Raw genomic sequence first — 22,925 nt, forward strand, 5'->3', positions numbered from 1 at the left:
GCAAAAGCTCTTCTCTGAAATATTGTGCTAGTAGCTGCAGGGATTGATGTCACGCCCGAATTCGTTTATCAAAACTAGAAGTGCGGGAGGACTGAGTTCCCCGAAATGTCCCCCCCGCGGAAACCGTCGTGAATAACCGGTCTCGTTCCGCGGACGTCCCGAGAACACAACGGTGCGATTTCACTGAACGTGCACGAGGATAGTGACACCTCCGTATAAAACACATGGCACAGGGAAGCACTCCGCATTCAGCTACGTAGGAGATTTCGCAAAACGATCACAAAATATGCCACATAGCGTGAATAGCAGACTACAAAACTCAACTCTATCGTCGCACCTTCGCTCAGTCTTATTATCGCATTCTGCAGTTTGAAGTGCAACATTCTGTCATTTTTAAGCCGAGTCATTGAACAACGATGTAAGAGTAAAAGTTGCGTAACGTTGTACGTGATGAGTCACAGCACAAACCGCGCCGAAGCAAACGTCCACGCCCGTCCGCAGGGTCGTTTCGCGAAGTTTGGCCACACAAATGCGACGCGGCACTGCGGACCGGGCCGCCGCCGCCGCAGGCTGAGCAGACGCCATGGCGACGCGCCCCCCCCTCCCCCCTCCCCGAGCCGCCATCTCAGCGCGCAAACGCACGAAGGAGACGGAAGGAAGAAAACACGCAAAAAAGACGACGAGGTGGGGGGGAGAAAAAAAGGGACGCTGAGCAGGTTCGGCTAGCGATCCGTCGCTAGGGTTCCACTACGGCTGGAGCCCAAAAAACCAAACGATTCGTAAAAAGAAAAGAAAAAAAAAACGACGCGGGTCGGTTCTGGGAGAGGACGAGAGGCGGGAGGAGAGGAAGGGAGCGAGGAGGCGACGCGAGAAAACGACGGAGAAAAGTGAGAGCGAGGGAGGAGGGACAGAGAGAGACAGAGAGGGGGGGGGGAAGGGGGGAACAATTAGAGAGAAGGTAGAAATGGCTGTAATGGTTTCTCACAGCAGGGGGGCGGAGGTGGAGGGTAAGAGAAAAAGACAGTAAGGCGAACATTTTCGCCGAGTTTCGCCCTGAAAAAACGGGGGAGGGGGGCAGGGCGGAGGGGAAGGGAAAACCGCAGGAGGGAAGCAACATTTCGGGGATGACATCGCTTATCCCGCCTCGCTGAAAAATCAAATCACAGCTGGTTTTGTTTTTTTTAACCCCTCTGAAAGTGGGCTCAGTCGAAGAAAGGGGAGAAAGAAAGGCAAAGAACATTCCAGAAGGAAATTCGGAGGGGGGAGAAAAAGTATCAGGCAGAACAGAACAGACGCGGGCTCCGTTTCCCCAGAAACGCAAGGACTAACGAAGGTCGAGGTCGCGCGCTCTGGATTCCCCCACGAAGGCAGAAACTGACAACCCCCCCACCCCCCCCACCCCCTCCCCACCGCGCTCCCCGATTTGAGAAATCTCCCCGTTTTGGGTTTCATCTGAGCCCAAATGTGTTTATTCGCAAACTCATTTGAACTAAACCGCTCGACTGGACCCCATTCAGCCACAGCAGGCACCAAGCTAACAAGGCGTCGTCCTGACATCCCTCGCGACCTCTCCACCAGAGGTTTCCCCTCTCGACGGGACTCCCAAAAATAAAGGAAACGCGCAGATAGGGCAGAGCGTGAGCTCGGCGTAACCGCGGACGACGGGGATCCGTGTTCCGTTCTCGAAGGACGCCTTAAAACAAGAGAACCGACCGATTCAACCGTGTACTGGCCCTCTTTCATAACAGAGAGAGAGAGAGAGGGAGGGAGGGAGAGAGAGATAGAGAGACAGAGAGAGAGAGAGAGACAGAGAGAGAGAGGGAGAGAGCGAGGGAGAGGGGAGGGGGAGAGAGAGAGAGAGAGAGGGAGAGAAAGAAAGAGAGAGAGAGGGAGAGGGAGGGAGAGAGAGAGAGGGAGAGAGAGAGGGGGAAGAGAGAGAGATAGACAGAGACAGAGGGAGAGAGTGGGAGAAAGAGAGATAGACAGGGAGAGAGAGCGACAGAGAGAGACAGAGAGAGAGGGAGGTAGAAAGAGATAGACAGAGAGAGAGAGTGGGAGAGAGAGAGCGAGAGAGAGAGAGGATGGGTGAGCAGGACAGAGGAAACCACAGTAGATGGAAGATTAGTTTTGCTCTGGTAGGGACAGACGACAAAAAGAAAAGGGGAAGGGAAGAAAAGATGAAACGGAGAGAGGGGGAGATTAGTGCCACTACAGGAAAGACAGAACACTAGAGAAGGAGGAGTGGAAAGAGGGAGGCAGAGGGGAAGGGATTAGTTTTTGCTTTGAAAAAAACGAGGGATTGTAGGACAGAGGACGGGTGAGCTAAAGAAGAAAAAGAGAGGGAGGAATGTAGAAAAGCAGTGGCAGACTGGAAATATAGCCCTTACAGCCTTCCATGTGTTCTAAATTTTTTGTTTTGAAAGGATAAAAAGATCAGATTTAAAAAATCTGATATAAATTTAGTGTGACAACAGTAAAAACAACAATACATTTAAAAAAAAAAACAGATCTACCACATTGCTGTTTCCCATATTGAAGTATTTGATAAACGTGTGATTGGCAGGAGACAAACTCGATACGCAAAAAAAAAGGATTAAATATAAACTTGATTTGTCTATTTTTAAGCCATTTTTAATCCCAGTTTCCTCTCCCTTCATATTTGCATTGCACACGTCAGTACGCCTGTCTCAGCACCACCAAAACTTCCGTCGGCTCTGGAGAACGCAGACTAGCATCAGCGTTGGGGCTGGCAGCCTGCAGTACCCCGCTTGGCCATAGGGGCCGCCATTGCACAACGAGACGACTAAAATGAGCTGCGTGCCGCCCGGTGGGGCTGCCAAACACGGGCACTGGCACGGCTTGGGTGCGGCGCCAGACCGTGGGGCACGTCACTCCGGAACACCTTAACCGGTTCAGCCACCCACCTAGTTATTAGCCTGTATTACAATAGGCATTTAACGACAGAACAATAACTGTAAACATATCACACATATTAAAGCACACATTACCAGCAGCACACATTAAAGAACACATTTTATTGCTATAAATGGGTGCACCAGACACAGGCTTATTGGAGACCGACGGAGTTCTTTCTGCTATTATTAGACCGTTATTCTTAGATGAACATGCATGACGATGCCCAGACAACAGAATGCGTTTCGAGAAAGGGGTTGGATGGGTGAGTGTACAAATGGCAACACACAACCACACATGTACGCACACACACGCATGCACACACACACACACATGCACACACGCAAGCACACACATGCGTGTTCCCACATGCAAAAACATACACGCACATGCACACGCACACCACACACGCCACATGTACACACACACACGCACACACGCACACATACACATGCACACACACTCACACACACACACACACACACACACACAAACACACACACACACTCACGTGTACACACACACACACGCACGAATACACATACACATGCACACACACTCACACACACACACACACGCACACACATACACATGCACACACACACACACACACACATACACATGCACACACACACACACACACACACGCACACACACACACACACACACGCACGCGCACAGTGGGACAGGAGGGACACTGACGGACGGACGGATGAAGAGAGGAGAGCGCTCACCGGTACCGCAGCACACCGCCACCCGCAGTTTCATGCAAGGCAGCTCGGGACCGTCCTTCGTAGCCAGCGCTGAGGAAGAGACGGAAACAGATCACAGCAATCGGCACGGATTTCCCTCCTCTTCTTCACAGCAACAATAACAGTGCCACTGACATTATAACCATGTTCACCTTTCCTACTATTGCTATCATTGCCGTGCAGCTGTGCGACATTAAAAAAAATTAAATAAAAACGTAGCACAAGGCGCATTCGAAGTCACAGTTAAAATGACAAGAGAGCACATTTATGATCAAAGCAGAACTGAGCCACTAAGTAGACGGCGAAAAGAAAAGAGCTAAGGCTCCAGGAGGGGCGTAGGCCGCGTGAACACAGGCGCCCTTTGACGGGCGGTCCGAAGGTAACAGTAAATCACCGCCGGTCCGGAGCGGGAGTCCTCAAAATCACTAAGAAAAAAACGCCCCAAAGCACGAAATAGACTTTCCCCTTCAGGAGCCGGGAGGAAAAGGCTGGAGGTCTAATCCGGGGCCGCTAAATTGCGCTCCAGCGCCCGTCTCCTTGGGGGGAGGACCTGTCCGTTAAGTCCAGCTCCGTCAGCTCTCCGCCGCGCGCGCCCTAACTCTCCGTCGATCTGCGTGGAGCTAAATGGAAGCGGGTCTGCCGTGGGTAGTTAAAACAAGGCATCTGCTGCCATCCACGCAGAGAGAGAGCCAGCCAAGGGCAGTCATAGATTTCTGTTTTTTTTTTTTTGTCCTTGGTTTGCCCCACTGCTGTCCACAGAACACAGCAAAAGTCCATTATCCCTCAACCCTTCATGCCGTGAGGTCACAAATGCGTGGTCAGAATGTTCTCAGCTGAGCATTCTAATGCTGATGTCACAATCGCTACTCCTAAAGGCCAGTTCGGATCGACGATTCGCAACGAGACGAAACGGTTTCAGAACGTTGCAGAGAAAACTGCAGCGGTGTGAGCTGGTTAGTCGCAGAGCGTCTCAAGCCGTTGCCTGGGGTCTCAAAAGACCCACCTTGTCAAATCGCCAGGTGCAGTTTTAGAACGTTTACAATCGGACGTCTTGGAATTTTGCGAGTTGCATCCAGTCTCGTTGCGAATCGTTGATCTGAACTGGCCTTAAGTGAAAGCAGCGGAGTTCTAGAACGCTGACTTAGAACTTTGGGGGGAAAAACATTCAAAACAAAAACCTACTTTTGAAAAGGGTTCATTAGAAAGGGTGAATAGGATATAACGACACCAGGAATGCCTGCCAATCGCTGACCTCTTTGGACCAATCAAAAGGTTTTTTGTCTTCATAACAAAATGCTAACAACTGGTTCAAGTCAGTGAATAACTGGTAACGTATGGTAACTTCACTAATTTTTGGTGCCATGGTGTCACTACTAGATAACAAACACAGGCACGGATGCCCTGACGGACAGGACTGGTTCCCCTGGCTTGGGACCTGGATCTTTAGCTCAGCGAGTCAAACGGAAATGAGAAACGATTGGCTCACGGAGCTAAATACCCCCAGGGCCCCCGAAAAACCAATCGCACTCATTCGGGACTGCGGGGTCACCCGCCGCGTTAGCGGGTCGTACGCTACGCTAAAGCTGCGGCGCGCGCCGTATGTAAATGCGAGTGCTCTCCACGCTAATCGTGCTAACGAGCTCGGAGCCTCGTCCCGCTTAAGCCCAGCTGCGTTAGCCGCGTTAGCCGCACGGCGATGTCGTAGCGTCGACGGGGCCCTCGAGCGCCGAAGTGAGGCCCTTCGCCGCAGAGCTCTTCACAGAGAGAGAGACCGCGGAGAGAGCGTCCCCAGGGGCTCCCCGGGAGAACGCGGCGAAACGAGGAGGGAGAGGACGGCGAAGAGGAAGTCTCAGGCGGGGCCGCCGGCAGCACTCGAGCTGAAGGAGGGCGAGAGTGGCGGAGGAAGAGGGAGGGAGGGAGGGAGAACGGAGGGAAGACGGAAGAGAGGAAGCGGGGGGGGGAGGGGGTGGGGGGGCAACATAAACAAGCAAGTCTCTCCCCTTTTCCTCCCTGAACACCTGAACTGTTCCCCTCAAAACGTAAAAAGTAAACTTCAGGATAGCTTCTGTCGTAAAGACGCACACGCTCACCAGCTGAAGCCGGTCCAAGCCAGTTGTTGGAATTGTCTTGAAATGTGCTTAATTTTTGACACTCAGAACTTATGGTACAATATTAATTAGCCTTTTAATTTAATGAAACCACACAAATGTCAGTTTACTAAATGTAAATTATTTTTATATTTTCAATCAAAGAATGCTTGGCACCATCCTTTTTTCGCTGGTGTTACTTGGACCCTGCACAACATTAAAGCTTTTCAGAACTTTATTTCTCAGTTCAATCTGAGCTAATTCAGGGCAAAAAAACAGTGTAGGTTAATATAGTTTCATGACGGATTATCGCATAATTTGGTATTCGCAGAATCTCAGACCATTTTCCAGTCGTTCCACTGTAAACAGATCGCACATTTCCATAAACCGCAAACCGACAAAATTGTACCAATAAATTCACGGACCATTTCTAATTGTTTCACGGGGTTTCTTTTTTTTTTGTGCCGTTTTCCTCTATAGACGGCTTGGGGGGAAAAAAAAAAACACTTAGGTGCCCCCCTGAGATATTTCGATGCAGGAAAAAAAAACCGTTACAGGGTTATAGGGCTACCCACAGCACACGTCAGACCTGAAATTACAAGCACCAAACGCAGCAAGAAAGAAAAAAAAAAATGAAATAAATAAATAAATCCGTTTCCTTTAACGGCACGCACATTTCCTTCCGATTCGACCGGGGAGAAATAAAAATGCAATAACTTCCTTTTATGCTGTCAACAAATCAGCGGTTACAGGAATGGGGTGTTGGGGGGCGGGGGGTAGCGAGGGGTGGGGGGGGGGGATTTCACAGTAAAGCGTGTGCCGCCTAAGCGCTACGCGGAGGTATTACATGCGGCACACGTTCCGCCATTTGCATAGCGCTTACAGATTCTCCCACTCGAGGCGCCTTCCACCCAAAACATGCAAATGCGCAGATTTTTTTTTTTTTTCAAATCTGAATGTGAATACTGAGCCTGTCTCCCCCCCCCCCCCCGTCCCGTGCCCCCATTTTCTGGGTTGATCTCCCGTTCTTTCTCTGTGGGTTCAAATCTCCCCCCCCCCCTTGTGTCAGTCCCCTCCATCTTCTCTCTTTCTTTCTTTTTGACACTTTCCTGAGTCCTCCCAGCTTTCTTTCTCTACCGCTGTCTCTCGGTTATTCCTCTCTCTCTCTCTCGCTCTCTCTCTGTCTCGCTCTCTCTCTCTCATTTCCCCTCTTTCTCAATCTTTTTTCTTTCCTGTGCTGTTCTGACACAACCTCTCCGTTTCGGAGTTTTTGCCGCCCCTTTCCCATGCTAATGTCACGTTTCCTTCACGTCTTCCAAAAGGGCGAAAAAAAGTGGGACAGAGACAAACTTCAGGTTGGGTTGGCACAACCAGAACATCTGAGACCAAAAAAAAGAAACAAAAACAAAAACAGAAACAAAACAAACAGGAAACTGTACTCACAAAACCCAACCCCCCTACCTCTCTGTGGTAGACGGTGGGAAAAGATGGTGGGAGAGGGGAGTAGGAAGATGAAGTGGAAGCCAGTAATAAAACAGGTTTCCTCTTTAGTTTTTCCACACAGAACCTAAATTCACAAATGTTTTTTTTTAGTTTACGACACTAATTGTCAAACCACCACTTCTCACGCTGCTATTATTCTGTGAAACACGGGTTTCTTCTCTTTCGTCTTGCTCGTTGCGTTTGTGTCGGACGAAACGAGTTCTGACGGCGAGCGCGGCGGGCGAACTCGACGTTCACGGGACAGAACGGACCCGTTGACACCCCTACAGGGCGACCGGAAAAGGATGGGGGGGGGGGCGGGGGGGAGATGGGTACAGGAAAGAAAGGTCGGCGAAGCCCGGGAGCCCCGCCCCCTCCCCTGGTCACGTGACTCACAGCTGTAGTAGTAGTGGTAGCCGGAGCGGAACTCGAAGCCCGAGGAGAACGGGGTGAAGCGCTGGATCTTCTCGGTGAAGCGGACGGGGCCCAGGGGCGCGCGGGGCCGGTTGCACTCCCAGCGCTTCGTGGCCCCCCGCGTCTCGCCGCAACCCCGAAAGTCCTCCCCCCTCGCCAGGTACAGCACCAGCGTCTCCGGGGGCGACGAGGCGGGGGCCCCGGGCGGGTAGTGGGGGCAGAAGATGTCCAGGTAGTCACCGGGGTCAACATCGATGGAAAGGTCGCCCTGGGAAAGCCTAGCGAGAGAGAGGGAGAGAGAGAGAGAGAATGAGAGAGGGAGGGAGAGAGAGAGAGAGAGAGGGAGAGAGAGAGAGAGAATGAGAGAGGGAGAGAGAGAGAGAGAGAGAGAATGAGAGAGGGAGAGAGAGAGAGAGAGAGAGAGAGAGAATGAGAGAGGGAGAAAGAGAGAGAGAGAGAAAACCAAAAAACGTTAAAGTGTTGGCGGCCATGTTCCTGGGGTGAAGCGGAGGGACGCAAGAAAGCAGCGCACACCTGAAGCGCCGGAATAATCAATTCCATTACATCCGTTCCCATGGCAGCACGCTTTAACCGCGTTGGCGGGGGGGGGGGGGGGGTTTGGGGGGCGGTTAGCATCGTCCTGTTATGAGTCACCGCGTTCAGAGGCCGCCTGCATACCTGCGGACCTGTGGAATTCCGTCCTGCGTTTCCCGGCTCGGCCTGCGTCCGTTCGGCCCTTCCCCCAGCTGACCCCGCGCTTAGCGCTTAGCGTTTAGCGCTCAGCGCTTAGCTATGGGTGAGTCACGCTGATCAGAAAGCCGACGCTCACTGCGGCGCTGACCGGCTGTGACCAAACACCCCACGCCTGGGGAGGAGCTTTTCCCAAATTGTTTTTTTTTTTCTTTACTTTTTTCCCCCGCTAACACATTTGCCGAGAGCAATTCCGAGCATTCATTTCTCTCTCTCCCTCTCTCGTCCACTTCCACTAAACAATAGGCCTCGGTAATACGCCATTGTTGACATTTTTCGTAACAATAACTCTGACTGTGCTTTGGGCTGCACGCACACACACACACACACACGCACGCACACACACACACACGCACACGCACACACACACTTTCATTTACGGCTAGAACTCCACACAGCCGCGATCGCACTGCCGACCGGCAGAGAAAGTGGGACAGGCGGAGAACTCAATAAAAGGAGAGTGAGCAGCGTCGTGCAAAACAAGTGCCTCAGAACAGGAAGAGGAACTCACACTGCGCATTAGCCTGACTGAGGACGCGAGGAAGGAGATTGGGGGGGGGGGGGGTCAGAGGTTTCCGCACACACCCAGGAGTCCTGTCGCCGTGCCAACGAAAACGAGCCTCCAAGCAGAAAAACTCATAACAGGATGCCGTGGCTAAAGGACCCTTCAGGGGCCGGTTACAGTAGTGGTGTAGCTGCAATCATCTTTTGGCACATGCGTCTAATCTGAGATTATAATTAATATGCTGCTAAGAGTCCAATAACAACTGCAGAATTGAAAACTAAAACAGGGAAATTCTTATTAGGAACTGTCAAGGACACGCTTGGTTATGTGGCAGATTTCTACGGCTTGGTGCAGCCACCCAAACAACCATTTTGTCATCTCAACGACCAAGCTGTAAACGGGCGCGTTTATATTGATGGGCTTCACATTTTACCTGTTGACAATTTATCAAACTCATCCAGGGTATTTCACAACCCAGGCTAGGTCACCTAGCGGGAGTCACTCTCAAAACGCATCTGACGCTTCGACATTCTCTGGTTCCAAAGATCTACTGTTCTAATAACAAAGCGCTATTTTTCATAGACCGAACCTGGTTATCGATTAGTGATCTCGCGGCTGAACTTATGAATAAAGCAATATTCAATCTCATCCATTCAAGGACAAGTGTGTCCCTGTGTGTGTGTGTGCGTGTGTGCGCGTGTGTGTGTGCGGGACACATCAGCTTAATTAGCAGTGCTACAGTGTGTCTTGTAAAAGACAGTGAGTGGACAAGATCTACTTTAATTGGCCCTGCTCCACAGAAAACGTGGGAGAATAAGAGATGGGGAGAAGGGGAAGAGCAGAAAGAGCAGGAGGACAAGAGGCAGCGGTTGTAGGTTTACTTGGGGGGGGGGCACGGGGGTGGTGGGGTCAGAGCGAGGGAGGGAGGAGGAGCGAATGTAAGAAACTGGAGGGCGAGCTCAGCCGGTGGGTAGACAGAGAAGATGGGAGAAGAGTAGAGGACGGATAAAGAGAAAACAGGATGAGAACAGCACAGAGGGACAGGAAGAGCAGGAACGCGGTGGTGAGGCCAACCTCAGAGATGGAAAACAGACGACTGGAACACAGCAGAAATAATAACAGCATCGGAGAGAGAGAGGGCTCGGGAATCCTGCAGGTAGACCACCCATTGGCTGCTGATTAATGATCCACTTTGAACCAACCAATCAGACTGTGCCTTTCACAGCAAAAGCACTCTGGTTCAAATGAAGCAAAACCAAGTTGCTCTCATGAGGAAATTGGGCAAAACAAACCAGGCCTGAACCCTCAAAAAGTGAGCAACTGAGGTTAAAAAAAATTGAAATAAAATAACTACCCAGTGGGAAGGAAAACACTCATATGGTGGCGAGAGAAAAAAAAAAACTCCCAAATGGGAAGAAATCTCAGGAGGAACCTGGCTATGTAGAGGGAGAGCCCGTCCCCCGCTGGCCAGCCCACTGTGATAGTAAAGAATGAATGGTAACACAAATGTACTGTAATGACAAATCTAACGGAGCAAACAACAGATGAGGAGGTGAACTGAGGACCTCGCTGCCCGGGGCCGTTACCTTTCCCCTCAGCACTTAATGAAAAAACCGGACCGAAAAAACAGACTCCCTCTCCCCACCTCACTGCCGAGGCATTCCTCAACACTGTTAACCCCTGGAGTTGGTTTTCTGGAAATGTTTATTTTTTTCTTCAAAGTTCTGAGTCAGTGTTCTAGGACTCCCGCTGGTCACAATTACCAGTGGCGATTGTGACATCACCATTAGAATGTTCAGTTCAGAGCATTCTAATCACGTGTTTGCGGATCTTCCGCCTCATTGGCTGCGCAAACCTGCAATCACCTGTGTTCCCTCCCTCCCCCCCCCCCCCCCCCCAGTCCCCCGGCTGTGGCTATAAAAGAGAACTCGGTCGACCTTCCTGGTAAAAACGCAGCTTAGATCGGGGTAATAAATATGTAAATAGCCGTTCCCATCGGTGGAGGAGTACAGAGGGAAGGGCGGATGCCATAAAACAGAGGAAATTAAAATTATGGCAGAGGAGAGGGAAAAGAGGAGGAGGGAATAATGAAAGAGAGAGAGAAAGAGAGAGAGAGAGAGAGAGAGAGAGAGAGAGAGAGGGAAACAGAACCACTCAGCCAGTTTTCCGCTGCCCCCTTTGCTGCTTGACAACGGCAGCACTTTGCTAACCAGCATCATAATCAATACCGGGAAGATAATTGGTGATCAATCACCCTGACAGGGCAGAATTGATCAGGTTCGCTCAAATGTGGCTTGAACAAGAGCCTGGGATCGATACAACGCCTCTGCGTAAGGTCTCCTAATGGGCACGCCCCCCCACCCCACCCCCACACCGACGGGCTCAGTACATCTCAATCAAAATGGACGCCGTGTTCCTGATTCAGTACGTCAAAGGCAGATTTATACGGTCGGCATTTTCTGACCGCGCCGAGCAGAACGTGTCCCCGCTTTCGGCTCGAACCCGAGCTTCGCCCCTTACGCGACGCCAAAAAAAAGGACCAGCCCCAGGGGGGAACCCGTCCGGATTCCGGCTGACCGGCCCGAAAGTGGGGTTCACAGCAGAGCGTCCCCGCCCCCCACAGCGAACCGTTTCTACCGAAAAACTGCGGAATCAATCGGGTGATTTACACGTCGTTTTGAGGTTTATCTGCGTTTTTTTTTTTTCCTGTGGACTGAATCTGCCAGTTCAGTTTTGCAACATAAACAGAAAGAGAAACAGAGACAGATACAGAGAGAGAGACAGACAGAGAGAGAGTGAGAGAGAGAGAGAGAGATAGTGTTTCTGTGTGTACGCTTCGGCAATAAGTACAGATGTATATCATGCCAATAAAGCATTTTGAATTTGAATTTGAGAGAGAGAGAGAGACTGAGAGACAGAGAGAGGGAGAGAGAGAGAGAGAATGACGGCTGTGGGCTGTGTTTTCGGATCCCCTGCAGCCCAGCGTTTGCTCCTCAGTGCGCCCCGTCTCCGCCCCCTTTCGCCCAGTTCCCTCGATCTTCCCGCTGGGACTCTTCCCTCTCTCCCTCCCTCCCTCCATCCATCCCTCTCTTTCCTCTTGCCTGCCCGTTTCCCCCGCCTCCCTCTTTGTGTCTGGAGCGGTTCTGTCACTTTTCTCCTCTTCCGGTCATGCACTGTTTCTCTGTTGCCTCCCCCCCCCTCCCACCCTCCCCCTCCCCCCCCCCGAGGGATGCCCAGGTAATTACAAAGCAGGCGAAGGGTTCGGGGGGCCTGCTGTGCCCTGGCAGTCCGCCCCCTCTCTCCATCCCGCCTCCCTCCGTCTCTCTCCCTCCCTCGCTGGCAGAAAAGAGGCTCTAATTACACCTCACCGCCTCCAGTTTAGCCAACAGAATGCCTGGGAGAGGACGAACGCTGATGAGCACTGCGCTACCATGGCGATACCCGCCCCGCCCCCCACATCCCCCACATCCCCCTACAACCCCATCCCCCCCCCCCCCCCCACCACGTGCAAGTGTGAAAAAAAAAAAATTAAAAAACGGCCACTTCCGAGCGTCTGTCGAACCGCTCTGCTGAACGGACGGGATCGGCGGGCGTGATTAATCACGTCCGGAGCGTCGACGCCGTCGGGGCGATCCGCGGCGTGGAGGTTCACAACGGAGCGACCTTGGAGCCGCCGCGCTACGAGACCCCAGCGCTGGAGCCGCTAGCGCCGTTAGCGACGTTAGCGTGCGGGCAGACGCGGGCACGGGGTGACGGGACGGGCGCGTGGTGGTACCAGGACACCGCCCCGCACCGAGTGAGAGAGAGAGGGGGTGGAGGAGGAGGAGGAGGAGGAGAGCAGCAGGGAGAGGTTGAAGGAGTGAGAGAGGAAGGAGAGGAATGAAAACAAAAGGAGGGAGGGAGGGAGGGAGGGAGGGGAGGGGAGGGAGGGGGAGGACGTCCACCGCTTCAGTGACCTTTCAGTCCGCGGGTCGTCCCTCCGTCACGGGGCGAGAGAGGGGAACGGACAGAACCGCCCTGAGTCAGCAGAGCGGGGGAGAGAGGGAGGGAGGGAGAGAGAGAGAGGGGCAGAGAGAGAGAGAGGGAGGGAGGGGAGAGAGAGAGAGAGGGAGTAAGTGAGAGTCAGAGAGTGAGAGAGAAAGAGAGAGAGAGAGAGAGGGAGGGAGAGAGAGAGAGGGAGGGAGGGGAGAGAGAGAAAAAGAGAGAGATACCGTCATGCATACTGTTTCCATAATTAATATTTACTAGTGCTGGTTGAGTGCTGTTACTCAAATGGACTCCATTACTGCTGCTTATGTTGTAAGGCCTGCTTGTAATTGGTACCCTTGCTGTACCAATGGTGCACAACACATGTGTGTGTATGTGTGTGTGTGTGTGCGTGCGTGCATGCACGTGTGAACTGGCGTGCTTATGTGTGTGTGTGTGCGTGTCTGTGCGCACGTGTGTGTGTCATCCAAAGAGAGTTTTACATAATGCCCGTTTGTACCGGTGGAAGGAATGTTCTGGAATGTGAACTGATCTTACTGAATGAATTCCAGTCGAATTCCTTAGCGCAACGAACAGAACGGCAGTGCACCCCCCCCCCCCCCCCCCCCCCCCCCCCCCGGGAATCAAACCTGCAACCTTTCTGCCACAAAGCTCCTGACACCCTGCAGGCGTGACGTGCTTCCCAGAGGGGGGCTCGGTAACCTATCGATTCAAAAACCAACCTTCACCCCCCATCCAAACCTGTCACAGTAACCCCCTTTCCCCCCGTTCTCCTCACAGGGTTGAGTGGAATGTCTGGCTGTTGTCAGGACATGCAGAAGCCCAATGAGACTGGAGTGCAAGCAGGCACGGACTACATAATGACCACTTACACACTTACATAACAGGCTTACAGTCCACAAGCACCCAGACACACGCGCACACACCCACAGACACACGCGCGCACACACACGCACAGATACACACACACAGGCACGCACGCACCCAGGCATACAAAGACGCACACACAGACACACACACACACACACACACAGACACACATAGACACACAGACACAGACATACATAGACACACATGCACAAACACACACAGACACACACGCATGCACAACACACCTCCACCTGCCTTTTTTCAATTAACACACGCAGACCTGCAACTATATTATATATAAAGTTGTATCTAAAAAGCACCCAACCGTCTGTCAGAACACCTGACCGCTACAGATCTGACCCAGCCTCTCCCCTCTGTCAGAAATGAAAATGACCCGTCTCTGTTAAAGCCCAAGCCATTATGTTTCCCTTCCCTTTCTCTCCGCAAGCCCCATCGAGTGGCCTCAGTGACCTGATTGTGACCGGGGGATGTGTGGACTTGACCTGAATTTGCCCCTCCCGATTCCCTCCTGACCCCTGCGTTTGGGGGGGTGGGGGTGGGGGGGGGCATCAGGGGGGATGCTGACTCGCTGCTCCAACAGGGGACGCTTCCTTGTCCCTCAGCTCAAATTGCTTCGCTCCATTTTTTTTTTTGCTGCAGGCTGTTTTTTTTTTTTCTTCTTCCTGGTTGTTGATGGACATGACGTCAAGCGGACCGGTGTTTGCTTGGCTCAATGTGATCCTGATTTTTATCAGGAAAAGGGGTTTTTTCTTTCTTCTTTTTTTTCTGGCACTTTCTTTTTGAGGTGATGTTCTGTGTCTCAGTAAGCAGCTGGAAGCTGCGTGATTTGTGTGTGTGTGTGTGTGTGTGTGTGTGTGCATATGTGTGGCACATCAGGTGGGCTCTGACCAAACGCCGTCGTTGCCATGGAGAACAGCGGGGGGATACAACCCCATTTTTGATACATTCCGCTTCTGTGAAATATTCCAGAAAGAAAAGGGGGCACAGGTATGGGGGCTCGTTTCAAGTCTTGACAAAAGAAATGTCTGGTCCTGGTTTGATGGTCTGACAACACAGCACCATGTTCTGGGGCGGGCGTGGGGGGGTCAATCTAGCCCTGAAAAACAACTACTGGGTGAGTGAAGTGCCTTGAAAATTCAGTTTGTCCTGATTGTGGCCTGTGCCAATCTCAAAGTGCTAAGAGCATGTTACAGAAATCCATCATCAGGTGTCTGGAGATGGGTGACTGGCTCTTCCACATTCAAAGCATCCCCCTCTCCCCCCGCCCCCCCCCCTCCCCCCGCCCCCCCCCGCCCCCCCCCCCCCCCCCCCCCCGCCTCACCAGCCCCACCTGATTGTGAAACTTCCCCGTCTAGCTGGAAGACGTGTCACCGTGATTGACACTCGAAGGCTTTGCGATCCGTGCCTTTTTGGAAAAAAAAAAAAAAAAAAAAACATCGCTGCACCTGATTGGCTCAGAAATGAAACGGGCGCAGAGCCACGGGTGGTTCTCACGCGGTCGAGGGGGCGCCGGGATCGTTGGATCCCGACCCGACTTCAAAATAAAGGCCTGGCCGCACGTGCAGATGCTCTCTCTCTCTCTCTCCGTTGTAGAACGTAAAGCGCAACTTCGGTACGAAAATAGCGTAAAATGTTTTCCATTTTGGGACAATGAGTACGTGGCTCTGGATGCACCCTGTTTCGCAACGCACTGGAAGCGATCAAACTGAATACAAGCCAGCTGTTTCCTTTTATTCGATTAGTAGCCCATCTGGCCAGGAGACAAAACGGCCCTGCCAAAGCAGGCAGCGTATGCCAGGGTGTTCTGGCGCAAATGGGCCGTGGCCTGACGCGCCAGGCGCTGAGGAGGCGGCACCCAAAAAGACGGAGAGAATTTAGGAGGAGGGCGCAAGGAGAGCCAGCAGTCACGGGCCCGGCAGCCAATGGCGGACACGACGACGAACGGCGCAAAAAAAAATTAAAAATCGCTTTACGAAAGTTAGAAGCGCGTTAGTTTAAACCTGCGCTATGGATTTACTGTAGGCTACATGGCGTCTAATTTAATGGGGTCACTCAACATCTGCAACGCTTCGCTGCATATTATGGTAGTTGTAATTAAGTTACAATTTAGCTATAATTAATTTTTTGTTTAATCGGTTTTCTTAAAAACTGATCTCTGATCTTTGGCAATGTAATGTGGTCACTCAACACTTAGGGTAACAGTTCAGTATAATGGTTTGGGAAATGTGTAGTTGTAACAGTGTAATATAGGCGTGGGGGGGTGTGATTTCTGGGTGAGGTACTTGTCGTTGTCCTCTTAATCAAGGTGTTCAAGATGAATTGCTTCAGTGAAACATCCAGCAGAATAAATGGATACTGTGGAAAGAATTTAATCTGTGCCAGCCTTAAACGCTGTAAATGTAACACTTGCACACTTCACGGGGAATCATTTTAGTTTAGGGTTTAAAAAAAAAAAATAAAAAAAAAAAAATCTATTCCGGTTCAAAACATTTTTTAAGCCATCAAATTTGTAACTTTAAAATCTATTCTACTTCACTTGATAGAAATGCACCACATTGTTATGATTAACAGTGATCTGATGTGGGGTGCACAAAATCAGTCTCACAGCATTAGACGTAATTAAGTAGAGGGGACTCAGGCGTTAACTGGTGACACTTCCTAACATTGGCAGGCTTGTTTATCACGAATAACAGGTGTTTAGCTGTTTGCAGCTCCGAGGCAAGTTTGCTGTAGTGGCTCAGCGGCCATTGCTTGCCTGTAGGCCCTGTAGACAGCAGACTGCAGCTGCTGCACCAGTAATGGCTTAAAAACAACAGGCCTGTCACACTCCTTAAACATGACTTGAAAACCAGCGCTGTTTGTATATACTGGATTTCATCCTCCTCCTATGCTTCCTGCACTCTGCTCACATAAAACTACCCCCCCCCCCCCCCGCACTCACTCTATTCACATAAACCTACCCCCGCCCCCCCCTTCATTGATAACCTTGGGGTAGGCCGCCCCCCCCAAATCCTCACAAAGTTGTCAGATGCACTGTGCGGAAGGATGGTGTGCACCGACACGGGTGTGTGCGTGTCTCTGTGTGTGTGTGCGTGTGTGTGTGCGTGTGTATGTGTGTGTGTGTGTGTGTGTGTGTGTGTGTGTGTGTGTGTGGGGGGGGGGGGGTGGTCAGATGTGCGGTGGCCCCGGGACACGACCGATCCTTAACCTTCACGGCGTCTGTCCGTCTCGACGTCCGCGCCCGGTTCTGACGGCCGTTCTCGTTTTTGATTTACTGAGGGTGGCGAGGGGGGGTGGAGGAGCAGAGCCATCCGCCGCGGGGGACTTAAATGGCGAACGGCGCGCCGCTTACGATGACTGCGCGGAGAGGTCAGGCCGCTCAGCTACGAGTTTAACGACGACAGGCGCCAGAAAGAGCCGTCGCACCCTCGCCGCTTCACCGCCTACGCCGACAACCCGCTTCACAGTAAACACGCCCGCAACGCTCGGGGTTACCACACCGTCATTTTCATTTCAATGTCCCCCCCTCCCCCGTCCCCATTTCAAACTACACCTCTGTAGGCCGACTGCAGTGATACTCTGACTCCAGGGCCACTGGCTGTATCCTCAAAAGCACGTGAAACCAGGAAACCGTTTCGTTTCCGTCCGACAGCCCTCCGACACAGTGGAGTCACCTTCACTGACGTATTCACATGATGGGTTACACCATCGCGCAATCAGGCAGCTCGTCACGCTCAGCCACAGAAAGATCTGTCACGGTCATGTGGTCATGGTCCTGTGGTCATACAGCACTGTGGTCTTATGGTCCTGTGGTCATACGGTTCTGTGATCACATGGTCATGTGGTCATATGGTCCTATGAGCATATGGTCCTGAGGTCACATGGTCCTGTGATTGCATGGTCCTGTTGGCATATGGTCCTGCTATGACACGGTCCTGTGGTCATATGGACCTGGCATATATTTACTGACATTAATCTGGATGAATACCGTACCCCCTTTAAAATGCAGCATTATAAGGTCTGTTTTTTAAACCGTCACTCTACACTCCCTGCACTGCAGGTACGGGCGCTAATGCGTGAGCCGCAGCTGCACTCTCTCCCATGTACAGAGCGCATACTGAGCATGTACTGAGTGCGTACTGAGTGTGTACTGAGCGTGTACTGAGTGTGTACTGAGCGCATACTGAGCGTGTACTGAGTGTGTATTGAGCGCATACTGAGCGTGTACTGAGTGTGTACTGAGCGCATACTGAGCGTGTACTGAGCGTGTACTGAGTGTGTACTGAGTGCATACTGAGCGTGTACTGAGCGTGTACTGAGTGTGTACTGAGCGCATACTGAGCGTGTACTGAGCGTGTACTGAGTGTGTACTGAGTGCATACTGAGCGTGTACTGAGCGTGTACTGAGTGTGTACTGAGTGCATACTGAGCGTGTACTGAGCGTGTACTGAGCGTGTACTGAGCGCATACTGAGCGTGTACTGAGTGCGTACTGAGTGCGTACTGAGCGTGTACTGAGCGTGTACAGAGTGCATACTGAGCGCGTACTGAGCATGTACCTGAGCGCATACTGAGCCTGTACAGAGTGTGTACTGAGCGTGTACCGAGTGTGTACTGAGCCTGTACTGAGCGTGTACTGCTTAGCGATCTTTCCCAGGTGCGGCCGTCGAGCCTGCATGACATATGGCCAGGACTCCGAGAGAATCCCCATTTCCCTGCTCTTCTCCTCTCTCCTCCTCCTCCCTCGTTCCCTCGCTTCTGTCCCGTTTTGACAGCCCATTCCTTCATCTCCCCTCCCTCTCTCTCTCTCTCTCTCTCCCCCCATCCCTCGCTCCCGACCTCACCCCCCCCTGCCTTGTGCTGTCGTTTATTTTAGCGCCTCCGCGGTCAATTCGCTGTAATCTCAAAGGGACGCGAACCACCCTTTCACTCTCCCTCACCCCCGCTCTCCCTCTCTCTCTCTCTCTCTCCGCCTCCCTGCCTCTCCCTCTCCCACGTTCTCCCTCTTTTCCATGTTTTTAACGTTCACACGAAAACAGGACTCAGAGGCATGGAGAAAAAACCGCCCTGCTCAGCCAAAGCTCGTGAAATCAGAGGAACGTAAGTGTGCGTTCAGCCAGAACGCCACTCGTTCCAGAGTGATGAAACTGGGCACGGCAGCCATTTTAAACACAGCGTTTAGCTCTGATAATTATTGTGCACCGTGCCAGGCTACCCGCCACCCTTCATCTGCCAATCCATCGCTTGATTCATTCAACCTCCACCTCTCCCTCTTCTGTTCACATTCTACACGTTTTCGAGTTTCAGACGGTTTGCTATTCGACCGGCGACCTTCAAAGAGAGAAAACTAAACTACAAATTATGTTAAATTATGTTTAAACAAAAATCCTCTAATTCCTGCGTCCGCTGTTCGCAAACATTAAGAAGTTTACGTAAAACGTACCCTCAGTGACTGCTAATTATTCCTGTCTGTTAACACTCTGTGTACGCAGCAGTTCGCACACAAAATCACGTGCACACTGTTAACTACAGCTGTCTCAATAGGAACATAACATTGACATTATATTTATTAGCTGCGACGGCAGCTCTATAGCTCTGCCTGTCGGTTGGTCGGTTGGTCCACAAAAGTGTCCCACCCCGTAGCGGCCACAGTTTTCGCCCCCAGGAGGCTGAAATTTGGCTTGGAGGTTGGTCATGATCGAAGGTAGAGCTGAGTAACTGTCAGGCCGATTGACCGAGAGGGGGCGTGGCCCATCACATAAAGGCGCATAACTCCCGAATGGATTCACAGATTTGCACAAGATTTTGTGGAAAGGTTGGTCATGAGCCAAAGAAGAGGTCACGTGTTTGTGTGAGGGTGTGTGCGTGGATGTATGCACACATGGATGCAGGCGCGTGTGCGGTCGCAGCTATTGCGGATTCGCGCTTGTTTAGCAGACGCTTTTATCCAAAGCGACGGACACAACAACAAAAACACAAAACACAGGTTCGATAAGGTACAATACTCATTGTGTACACTTATCCATAGCCAAGAAACACAAAATCCAGTTCACACAGTGAACATTATTCTAACCTAACCTATGCTAAGTCCAACCAGGGGGCAGTACAAGCTACAACATCATCCAAAAAAAAAAATTAAATATTGCACACAAATCCACCCAACTAGGTTTTGTTGAGCCATACCAAACATAGATGTGTCAGCCGCTAAGTTAGCCTGTTGGAGGCGTATCTAACCTAATGCTTCTCCACAGGGTCCTGCTCAGATACAAACAAAGCAAAACTCCTGGATTCCACACCCCCTGAAAACAAGTTCATTTCAGAGCCCCGTGAGACATAAATAATAAAAAAATTAATATAATTTAAAAAATAATAATCATAGGGACAGACTGTTGGCTGACACAGCTGTAGGGGAGGGCGAATCTTTCGCCTCAAGAACGGCTCACTTAACATGGCTGTCGGTATCATGGACAAACACATAATGCGGATACATTAAAAGGATTATTTCACCCCTTCCGGATGGAGAGGTGCCCAAGCGGCACGTCTCCAACGCAGAGAGTGATCAGATAGTGACGAGAACATCATGTGACACCGGCCCCTCCCCCCAGCCTCTACTCATCTCTCTCCCTCTCTCTCTCTTTACTTCTCTTCCCATTTCCTCACTCTTGTGGGAGCTGAACTCTCCTGACTTTCTTCCACACGTCCTTCCGTAATGTGCACCCCCCCCCCCCCCCCCCATCCATTACGGGAATAATGTCTTTTCCGTTGAACAAATCAAATCACAGCTGAGAGAGGAAGCCGAAATGTGCTACTTTGTTATGCACCGCGATATAAACTGTGCGTACGACGTATCGATCTCCGCCACTTCCACGCACGCGTTATATTTGCCCACAAAATCAAAACTGCACGCATTTGCATGCTCTGCGCCAATAATGTATTAATCTTCTGATATCGGCTGTTCGATTTCACGGTAACTTTCGACTTTGCTTCAGGCTTTCCGTTTCGTCCCTCAGGTTGTTTTAATGCAAGCGAACCAAAACGGACGGACAAAGCAGCGGAAAGTACGAGACGGCGCAAAAGTTTTTCCAGCTTTAAAAAAAATCTAAAACGCTCCGCAGTTATGAGTCAAATAAATAAATTAAAAAATCACAGTCAGACGCAGTTAAAGTCGATAATCCAAACAGAGCCGTGGAGGTGCTGGCTGAATCCAAGGCAACGCCGGCTGAAGAGACAGAAAGAAGCGCAGCGATCAAAAAATCTATGTCAAGTGCAGAAAAGCTTTTGTTTCCCCTCCCGAAGACACAAAAGACGGCGGTGGGAGAAGTATGTCTTAAAATACTTTAATTACTGTGGTCACACACTGCAGGTAAATGCGGGGCCAGACAGCGACGGCTGGTTTATTTATATTGGCCTCTTACCCAAGAGAGCCTCTGGGTAATTTCTTCAGTGTCTCACTTCCCGCTGTTCTGTTCGTTTCCTTTTCTCACCTCTACCTTGGCCTTTACAGTAAATCAAAGGATCACGCTAACGCAATGATAATATCCTGGAATTCAGACTGCAACACGCGCGCGCACACACACACACACACACACAAGTAAAGCACGTACTGTACGCACACACAGAGCGACCAAGCACAAAGAGACTGCGCATTCAATGGATACTTCACTGACACAATGTACTGTGCACAGAGCTTGAGAAGTGCTTGGCTGAACGGTACTCAAAAGTTCCACCAACTGAGACCCGGGCTAACCTGAACCTTTGTCCTTGAAATCTGAATAACAAGCGTACAGCCACGTAGCTTGTTGGTGACTGAACGCAACAAAACACATTCACGCCTGTTGCCCTTGTCTGACTTTGAGAAACAACCATCACAAGTCTTACCATTAAAAAGGTTTTTTTTTTTTTTTTTTTTTTAAAGTAACACTTAATTTGAATAGGACAGAAGGACAAAGCACAGAGCACACAGATTTACTTTGGCAGTAAATGCACGATAACACTTTACAATAAGGTCACATGAATTGGCATTAACTAATGTAGGCTAGTTCTTATATTAATTAACCACTAAATTTAGTTAGTAGTTAACAATACATTAACTAATGTATTAGTTAAATATTTATTTATACAATAGAAAAACATAGGATAGACTTATTAGTTAACCATGATCAAATACATAAACTGTTTTTAATCCATAAATTAATTGGCATTAACTAATGTAGCTGTTAACATGAATTAATGATGTACAAATAGGCCTACATTAACAAAACTGTACAGATCAACTTTTCAGTAGTCAGCACTCAGCAGTTACATTAGTTAATGGAAATTCATGTGACCTCATTGTAAATTGTTACCAAGTATACGCTTTTGGAAATGGGAAATATATTGTAAATATGTGGAAAACATAATCATAATATATTTCAAAGCTCTGTAATTATTGAAACATAATAAAACGGCAATAATTTGTATGTTAGCCAGTATATGGTGAAGCGTTGCACCACTTTATAATATATTCATCTCAATAACTTCAACTATATGAAATTTCCGTAAAAACACTACCCAGCCCAAGACCACAGCGTACATTCTCTTTTATTGCACGGCAATATTGCATTTATTGCGTTCTTTTATAGGGCGCGCTCCGCGGAGGCGCTTTCCCGCGTCCTGCACTGCGGTGTTCCAAAAGGCTCCGCGCGCGGCTGCACCCTCGTTTCTCAACCGTTTCTCCCGCAGTCACACCCTTACCCATGGGTGCTTGACATCGGCTGCAAACACGAGGAGTGCTTACACAGGAAATCCCGGCGCGAACATAATGAATCGCAACCATATCTCTAGATATAATAACCAGCTGGGGCGGGTAATGGTGCCGGCGAGTTGCGGTTTTAACTGCCTGGGCAAAGCTGAAACAGGTGCGAGCAAGCCCGCGGTAGGTCGTAAAAAAAAATAAAAATAAAAAAAAAACCGCAAAAAGGGATCACATCAGAGAGCCGAGCAAGAGCCTGCACGCGCCCCTCAGAGAGTCGAACAAGAGCCTGCACGCGCCCCTCAAATCCCGGACCAGGAACACGTCCTGCTAACCCCAGCCCGCCCAAACGGGTGCTTCAGTCGAGCCCTTTGGCTTACGCAACCCTTAAAAAAAAAAAACATTGAAAAAAGA

General features: G+C 50.6%; 1 protein-coding gene across 1 annotated transcript in view; it reads right to left on the reverse strand.

The window, feature by feature from the left end:
- LOC118232903 (ephrin-A4-like) overlaps window positions 1-22,925 on the reverse strand; it is a 34,154-nt gene that overhangs the window by 6,677 nt on the left and 4,552 nt on the right. The window contains exons 2-3 of the mRNA XM_035428143.1: window positions 7,631-7,926; window positions 3,648-3,716 (exon numbers count right to left, since the gene is read on the reverse strand). Of these exons, the coding sequence (XP_035284034.1) occupies window positions 3,648-3,716; window positions 7,631-7,926 (365 nt within the window). The remainder of the gene's footprint in view (window positions 1-3,647; window positions 3,717-7,630; window positions 7,927-22,925) is intronic.

The sequence above is a fragment of the Anguilla anguilla genome, chromosome 8, assembly GCF_013347855.1.
Source record: "Anguilla anguilla isolate fAngAng1 chromosome 8, fAngAng1.pri, whole genome shotgun sequence".
Lineage (NCBI taxonomy): Eukaryota > Metazoa > Chordata > Actinopteri > Anguilliformes > Anguillidae > Anguilla > Anguilla anguilla.